We start from the raw sequence: 9,320 nt of genomic DNA on the forward strand, positions 1-9,320 counted from the left end.
TCCGAGGTACTCTAGGAATTGGATCACTTTTCTGGAGGCTTGCATGCATTCTTCTTTGGATGCTGCCCACACCAGCCAGTCGTCCAGGTAGGCCATCACCTGAACACCTTTGAGGCGTAGTTGTCGAACAACTGCGTTCGCAAGCTTTGTGAATATTCTCGGTGCAATGTTCAGACCGAAGGGCATGGCTCTGAAAACGTATTTTCTTTTCTGTAGTTTGAACCCTAGGTAGGGGGAAACCTGACGATTGATTGGTACATGCCAGTACGCGTCCGTCATGTCTATGGAGACTGTATATGCCCTTTTGGGCAGAAGGGTCCTTATGTGCTGAAGCGTCAGCATTCTGAACTTGTAGTTCACAATGAACTTGTTGAGTGGTGATAAGTCCAGAATGACTCTGAGCTTTTCCGAATCCTTCTTCGGACCGCAGAATAGCCTTCCTTGGAATTTGATGGACTTTGCTTTCCTTATGACACTCTTGTCTAGTAGTTCTTGAACGTGTTCTTCCAGAACTGGGGTTGATGGTTGGAAGAATTGAGGAAAGCTTGGTGGAGTTGAGTTCCAACCCCACCCCAGTCCCATCTTGATCAGGCTGTGGGCCCAAGGATCGAAGGTCCACCGATCCTGAAAGTGTAGAAGTCTCCCTCCTACCGGCAGCATCTCATTTTGAGTGCTGGTTGGAGGACTTTCCTCCTTGGCCACGACCACCTTTGTTGCCTCTTCCTCTGAAGGGGCTTCTAGAGGAGTCCCGAAAGGAGCCTCGAGACTTTGGCTTAGAAGAAGCCGACTGCCTTTCGTAAGCTGGGGTGAAGACTGGTAACTGAGTCGCCAGTGTTTGGGGCACCAGTTGAAAGGTAGTGGTGGGTTGTGCCACCGTCTGGGACACCGTGGCCACGGGAAGCTGTTGCTGTCTTGGCCGAGAGGGCAAGCGAGGCCGCTTTGACTTGTTCTTCGGCTGGGGACCCCCATCAGCGGAAGATTTTCTCTTGGAGGACAAGCCCCATTTGGAGAGTAGATTCCTATTCTCCGAAGCAGCCTTATCTACGACCTCCTTGACCACATCACTAGGAAAGAGGTCTTTTCCCCAGATATTAGAAGCTATCAGCTTCCTAGGTTCGTGTTTTACGGAAGCAGAAGCAAACACGAACTCCCTACAAGCCATCCTGGCTCTGATAAAGTTGTATAGGTCCTTAGTTACTGTAGTCAAGTGAGCCTTGGCAAAGACCATATACATATCTGGGGTATCAGGAATGCTAGCCATCGTTTCTAGCCCTGTTTGTAGAGACATGGACGCCGCCAAGCGTTCCTTCGTCTCGTGTTCTCTCTTCAGGAGAAACTCTGACAGCTTTGGGAGGTCCTCGTTGAACTGACGTCCAGCGATATCTGCCTCCAGCTTCCCGACTGAGAGGGTAACATGAACGTCCTTCCAGTCTTTATCATCCGAAGGGAAAGCAAGGGAGAAAGGCTTGGTTTCTTCTAGCGTGGGACAGGGTTTTCCTGCCCTTACGGCCTTCAGGGCTGCTTTAAACCCTTTATCCATAAAGGGAAAAGCACGTTGAGGGTCAGCAATAAAAGACGGATGTTTCTTGCTTAAAGCCGGCACCTTTGAGCTAGTGAATGCCCTCTCTTTTAGTTTCACTGTAAGCATAGCTTGTGCCTTAGCGAGCTCAAGGACAAATACTTCCTTGGGCTCCGTCTCTTCTTTTGATGCCGGTTCAGTTCTGAGCCGGACATAACAATCCGGGTAGGACGCTCTGCTGGGCCAGAACTCGACTTCCTCTACTGGTACGGTACCCAGTTTCTCCGAGAGGAAAATCTTGCCTGCTGACATAGGCATGTGCTCCGCATACCTTCACGGGTTAACGTCAGAGAACACAGGAAGGTCCTTAACATTTAGCTTCATCGGGGCTAAACGCGAGGAAACAAGCTGCTCAATTTCTGACCGGAAAGTAGTCTCTTTCTCGGTAGACCTCTTCTGTAAGTCATATACCATAGACATCAGAGATTGCAGAGTGGTCCTAATTGCCTCCAAATGAGGCGGTTGCGAAGAGGTTAAGGGTGCTGGTTCAGCCGCAGCCGCTGAAGAAACCGACACCGCTTCAGCGTTCTCAACCTCACTAGTAGGAGGAACCACTGCCTCCTGTTCTAACTCTTCCACGAGGAGATTTTTCTCGGTCTCCTCGGAAACGACAGACATATTGTCGTCCAGGTGGATACTTTCCAAAGTATCCACAACGTCAGGTTCTCCAGGCTTCCGAACCTGAATCTGCACCAAGGGGATTGAAGGCTTCATCTGGGGAATGATGGAATCATCACGAGCTCCGGGGAAGAGACAGTCCCTCATCCTAACATTAGGAAGGTATGGGCCCGAGGTGTTCTTCTGAAAACCTCTTACCCATTTATGCAGCGTAGCCCTAGCTGCATCCCTAGACTCAGCAGACTTTTGATCATCAAAAGCCTCCTTTACCAACTTGTCACACACAGTACATACCTCTGGGTCCCAGTACTTGAGGGCCCCTTTGGTGACAGAACAGCGGACGTGAGACCTACACACGCCATGTCCATAGAAGTCCTTGCTGCGGACCCTACAAAAGTTGTTCCCGCACTCGGGATGCTCCTCCTGTAAAGAAAAGAAAAGCAAATGAGTTTTCTGTGAAATCTTCAGATTTCAACATAACATAATTTATTATATTTAGCTTGGATAAGGTAAGCTATAGAGTAGGAAAGACACCCACGTGTTTCCCGTTCAGCCATTTGCTATGACCTCCTCCCATATTGAACTAGGAAATTCATAAAGAATTAAATAACAGAGGGAATATCCAAGATATATTGTGTCTTCTTGACACATCCTCTTATAATGTTCAATATAGTGGATAATTTTAATGGACATAACCATTAATATAGAAGAGAATCAACTCTCTATGTGATGGTCGCACAAATGGCTGCTCAAGAACCACTTGCAGGTTGGAAAAATTACTATATTTTTCTGGATACAGCAGTTGCCGGCGGCAGTATTCCGCCAGCATTGCCGGCCCCGCCGACACTTCCGACACCGTCGGCATGTTGGGCTAGCCAGCATATGCCAGCAGGCCGGCGTCTGCCGGGCCTGCCAGCAACTGCCGGCTATAAAAATAAAATTCATGGATGGAAGGCATAGGCCAGCTGCCGACAAGCTACTCAGTTGCCGGTAGACGGGCCTAGAAAAACCCTACCAACGGCCATCGATCAACGGTGACCAAGGTAAGGGATGATAGTGAACTGTTAGCCTAACCATCCAAAATTGCCGGCAGAATTAACTGCCGGCAGTAGCCCATGATTGACAGTAAAAGAGAAAGATAAGGATAGAAGACGGCAAAGGATCAGCTATGTCGTCTACATCCCAAAAGAGTGTGGCAGTGGAAGAGGGAAATATATTCGGGCTTCCACTCAACCATATCCCATCTTAAGGCATATGGAAGGCAGTCCAAGGGAGGACTCTAAGGTACACTCAAAGATATAAGGTTATCTGTCAGCGACTTACTAGCAGCAGACAGGAAAACTCATGCCAGGTCTACAGACGTCCACAGGAGCCTATGTAGAACCACAGCCATAAGGGTGTTGGTTCATTTAACACGAAAGAGATAGCGGGAAAGGGGTGAAAAGTCCGTAAGTAAAGTAATACCCTAAGGCATTACCTAACCTGAAGGATTCTGTCCTCATAGTAACCTCAAATAGGGGAAGTCAATTCCCCAGGTTGGGTTAGGCAATGGGAGAACGTCCGAAAACGAACTCAAAGAGAACAGAATCTCGTACCAGGGATCAAAACAGGGAAGAAACCTATCTTCCTGTTAAGAACCCCTAATACAGGACTGTCTGCTAGACCCATAAGAGGAAATTGTGAAACAATAACCTTTACAAGATCTAGGGAGGCTAGCCTCCTGAACAGCAACTAGCCCTACTGGAATACCGACAAGCTACTCAGTTGCCGGTATAAAACCAGGTAGCCAGATGCTTAACACAGACTTACTCTGATGTCCCGTCCCCAACTCCATCTCACTGCTGACAAGCTATTCAGTTGCCAGCTCAGAGAAAAGGAGAGAGAAACGAAACGCCCCCGAAAATTTACCCAACCACAGGTTACAGTAAATTAACTGAGGATAGCCTAGGCTAATCAGAGGAAAAGGGAATTACTCGTAGATCTCATAGAGATAGTATTGACTTGAAGGGGTATATGAGATATCTATCTCCCCCCAAAAGACAATACAAGAGTAATGGGGACATATAAAGTATACTAAAGCACTAAAGCTATTAAGCTAAAGAGCATAGAGAAACATTCTACGTAACTCCAGTATACTAGTATGGAAGAGGAAAATAAACAGTAATATCTTAATTGTATAAAATATTGCCTGAGCTTCAATAAAACTTTACCAGGAAGGTTATATCATGCCTGAGGTGTGAAAGTGCCTAGGCTAGAAGCCTAGCACTCGTGAGGCTCGAATTAATAGCCAAATTCACGACGACAATGACATAATATAAAAATCCCTAGCTAAAATACTAAATAGCTAAAGTTATTAAAGCAAAGAAGCCGGGAATATCGTTCTTGCTAACTAAATGAACAAAAGAACGATCGCGTCATGACACCATCCGGCTGGCAGCAGCTTTTGTTACGTTAATTACGATATCAATCGAAAAGAAAAACTGGCAAGAGCTTACATTTACACAATTAAAAGATATTACTTAACTTTCCAGAAGCTGATGAAGCAGGGGAATCCATAACAGCGATGAAAAAGCTTCGAAAATAGCGAGATAACACTGGGAAAATACTGGCCACCAAAGCTACAAACGAAAGAATGGTTTGGTGGCGCCGTACGGTGGCGATTGGCCGAACTATTTACAGTACATTAGGAGAGTCGAGTTGTTTACCTCTTTAACGACTCTCCTATTTTTCTTGCCACTTTCCCTCTTGAAGAGAAAGGCTATTCGGGGTGTAAATAGCTATGAGATGTGTCAAGATACGTCCTTACGCGATATCCCTGGGAGAAATTTAAGGGATACTCGCTCCAGGAGTTAGAATTCTGGGTACCTTCGGTAAATTCTCTGGGATATATCACTGTAGTCACATATAACTTAGGAAGCTACTAATGAAGGAACTTCCATCAGCACGACATGGCCTAAGCCCAAAAAATAGATTCACACATCTAGATGTAGTTAAATCATTACCGACAATAATATCAATGCCGTCAACTGACAAATAGTCTACAACTACTAGTTTTACATCTCTTTACAATCCCTGACTTATCAAGTTCATCTACAACAAAGGACAAACAACGCAAGTATTCGGAAACCCACCCAACGTAACTTTTTTGCCCTTGTTGGCACACACTCCTTCCTAATTAGGGAAGCGGCTGCTCCGGTGTCCCTAAGCAAGACAACTACTCTCGAATCCCCTCCTTCAAGCGAGGAAACTACACCTTCAGACAAAAAATCTCCGTAAAATTTCCTAGTTTCTTTCATGATGCATTTCGGCTTGACGAAAGATTATGAACTAGAGACACTGATTTCTTGACATTCTTCTCCTCTACTATACAATTCCTTGCTATATGCCCTTTCTTATTACATCGATAACAAATTATCTCTGAACTACTACCTTCCCATTTGCTCTTACTAAACCTAGCGGTAAGACTTGGTTTTCCACAGGTTTAACAATAATAATGATAATCATATTTCCCTGTATTACTATTGCTGTAACTACTGTTACTATGTTGCGTCTTACTAGAAGAAGGATTATTTTTCTTCTTACTATCACTTAAACTATGAGTAAGTCTGTACTCATCTGCCAACCTTGTTAAATCTGTAAAAGACTTTTCACGCCCATCTTCTATATATAGCTTAATGTCTGGAAATATGTTATCTTTGAAGTTTTCTAGCAAAACTAAGCTCTTGAGATCATCAAAACTATCTACTCCAGCGTAAGTTAGCCAATCACAAAATGATCTTTCTAACTTCTTTCCATATTCTACATAAGTACTGCTCTCATCCCTTTTCAAACTTCTAAATTTCTTACGGTACGCCTCTGGTACTAACCTGTATGCACTAAGAACAGTTTCTTTCACAATATCATAATCTTCCCTTTCATCCCCAGACATACAACTATACACAGAAAGTGCCCTACCACTTAAGACTGACTGTAAATACAAACCCCACTTGTTTTTGGGACAACCTACTTTGTTCATCAACTTTTAAAAAGACATGAAATATTTCGTTACATCTTCCTCATCAAACTTTGGAATTAATTTCAACACTGCACCCATACCTAAATTATCAGAATCATCGTTCAATGATGAATTACTTCCCTGTCTACTCCCTGGCGCATTACTTCCCGGTCTGCTACCTTGCGGACTGTTATGAAGATTTTGTGTTAAACAAGCAATTTCTAACTCATGTTTATGCGGTTTCTCCTTTTTTTCTTGCAGTCTCTCATTTCCTACTCGCTGTCTTTCATTTTTTCTCTTTTAGCTGCTCTTTTGTCTCTCTCAAACACTTCCTGTTCTTTCCTAAAAACATACTAATAGAGAGCATCGCCATGTAGACCAAGAAGTTTACCTGAAGCTATCAACTCTTTCGTAATCTCGCCCATTCTGCTTCTTTCTATATTCTCCCTGTTTCAATTGTTTACGTTGTTGAAAATCTTGGCAAGGTCGCCAACCGTTACTATCTTCAAATCGTTACAGGTTATTTTAATAAGTAAAACAAACGTTTCCAACAGCAACCATTAAAATGTGGGGAATGAATATAAAAAGAAACACACGAAAAAACACAAAACGTTTATTCACACTAAGAAAATTACTGTTACTTCTTCTGCTACTTTAACTGACAAATCAAAACAATCAAACACCAATAGAAAAGGGGAACAGTCAGATTTAATTCAACACACCCCTCAATCCTGTTGTTTACAACTGGCACGTTAGCAGCTGCACATACCATAAGTTGAGTGAGGTTCAGAGACGAAAGGCAGTGTAGTAGAAATGTATTAATTTGTGGATGTAACTCTTATTATTTTGCTAAACTATATGTCTTCACGAAATATAAATAACCCACTACAGTATCAGTATAATCTTTAGGTCTTCATATTAAGACTCATAACAGTAATAAATGCACACCTGTTAACATTTACCCAACTAACATAAAACCCCGATGAGCTAGTGACCAAGCTAGTGGCCGATCTTGCAAGAGAATGAAAAGCACTGTCATCTGAAACGTGATGAAACTGACTAGCTTTAGCTGAAACATCACCAAAAACACCATCCAGTAATGAAAAACAAGGTTGCATAAAAGCTCTTACTTCAGCGAGAATAGTGAATAGGGATCCAGACTACCACTTGGTCTTCTACCTTGCAGTCTAGATTTCAGAAATAGCAACTAGGAATGTTGGAATGCAAATGTTTAGTTGCTGAAGGATCTAATCTTAATCAGGAATTTGAGGCATTACAAGTGGATCTCGACTGTTAGGCAAACATTCAGACCCCTTACTGAATGAAACACTATGACTACTAGACCCGACTATGGAAGTCAGGTTAAGGTAATTAACTTGGCATGTAAGCCAGACTTAAAGCTTACAAGTTAAGACTCGCTTGCCTTCTGATATTAACAAAGGACAAAAGATAAGTTGAGATTTATTTTAAGGCTCATCACTAACAAAACTTTGCTGGCTAGATGAGTGTTTGGCATGATCATGTTCTCATCAATTCTGCTATAAACAAGCCTAGTCTGCCCTGGATTTCCCCTTGAACTAAACACAAATGCCATGAGCACTTGAACTTGAAACATATTTTCCCTGAGAGGAACAATGCGGTGTCACACTCCTCACAACACTTATTTAAAACAGTGCTATCCTTGTACAAGAATGCAAACAAATCCAGCAGGGAAGCCAACTTAGAATCTCTATAAAAGTTATCAACATCTGGAAGGGGATAAATCTGAATATCACAGAGGTAACAGAAAAACTGAATAACAAAGAACTCATGGCACTTCACTTCATGTCATTATCCACTAGTGTCTCATTACTCTACTAAAGGCATGTCTGTTGAAAAAATAAAATGGGAAAATTTCTATTAGGTATTGGGAGTAAACGCCTATTTACAGAGATTTTCTAAAAGAAGCAATATGAACATCAGGGGAACTTCATAGCAATAACAAAATTTCATTATTGATTTTTTTTTCAAACAATACTTGTTTTGTAAATAATCATTGTTTTATTCAACTTCCTGTTTAAACAACAATGGATCTTATGCTTCGATTCATCCGAAAGTGCTTTTAAGCAGATCTTGTATATTCCAATCAGATAATCTGTGAATGTTTAGAAGCTCCACCTTTATTTTGTTAATTGGAATTTATGCTAATTACAAATAATGAGTTTTGCATTACATTAATGTGATTAAAAGAAAGAAAAATTTTCTCCATGCAAATTCATTATTTACCAGTGTTCCACCTCTAAACCCTGAATTCCCATGCTGGCCATGGTTTGAGGATGGACAGTGGCTGGTGTGAGAAACCTGTGTATTTTCTTGCACATTTCCTGTGGCAACTGATCTCTTTATCCCATGATGACAATCTTTGGTAATGCCAAAGGAAGTATGTGACTCTGAAATTGGGCTAATTATAAGTAATGAATTTGAATGAAAATTTATTTTTGAGATATTGCACCTACGTTATTTTTCTGTCAGAAAGCATTTTCTTATATTTGTGTTTTATCATTTTAGCAAGCAGCTGTAGTGGCTGCAGCTGCAGCTGCTGCTGCAGCAGGGAATGCACCAGGTGTGACCTCCTCTCCAGTAACTACCTCTTTGACCCAACCCAATGTAATCATAGTATCCAATGTAAGTATAGAGAATATTTATCACATATATTGAGTTAAAAATCTCTGCTTAAGATATGAATACAGTAGTAGAAAAATGGAAAAACTTGAAATATAAACATGTTTTGGGATGAATTGATATGCTGTACTCTTTAACTAGGTAGCATGCCCAAAAGAGATAGAAACTGTTGTCTTTAGAATTATATAATCTTCAGATCAGATCACAAATGCAAAAGGTCTAATCAATATTCCCAGTTTTGTAAAAGTAGGATTAATTGTATACCTATGAAATCAACAGGTGTGTTCATAGAATGTAACCATAATAGTGCTTCACAACATGAGTTAATTATCAAGTTTTTGTCATTTTGAATTCATTATAAATTATTTTTTTACTTTAAATTTAACATCTACCAAGGCCAATATTACCCAAAAGTTGGGCTAGACATTAGAAACCATTTTTTTTTCAATTCTGAATAAGCAGTTTATC

General features: G+C 41.6%; 1 protein-coding gene across 5 annotated transcripts in view; it reads left to right on the top strand.

Annotated features, from left to right (window-relative positions):
* LOC137651745 (transcription factor SPT20 homolog) overlaps positions 1–9,320 on the top strand; it is a 589,276-nt gene that overhangs the window by 346,579 nt on the left and 233,377 nt on the right. For all 5 annotated transcript variants that reach the window (XM_068384967.1, XM_068384977.1, XM_068384972.1 and 2 more), the window contains one exon: positions 8,739–8,855. In XM_068384967.1, coding sequence (XP_068241068.1) covers positions 8,739–8,855 — 117 coding nt within the window. The remainder of the gene's footprint in view (positions 1–8,738; positions 8,856–9,320) is intronic.

This window comes from Palaemon carinicauda, chromosome 1 (genome assembly GCF_036898095.1).
Source record: "Palaemon carinicauda isolate YSFRI2023 chromosome 1, ASM3689809v2, whole genome shotgun sequence".
In the NCBI taxonomy this organism is placed as follows: Eukaryota; Metazoa; Arthropoda; class Malacostraca; order Decapoda; family Palaemonidae; genus Palaemon; species Palaemon carinicauda.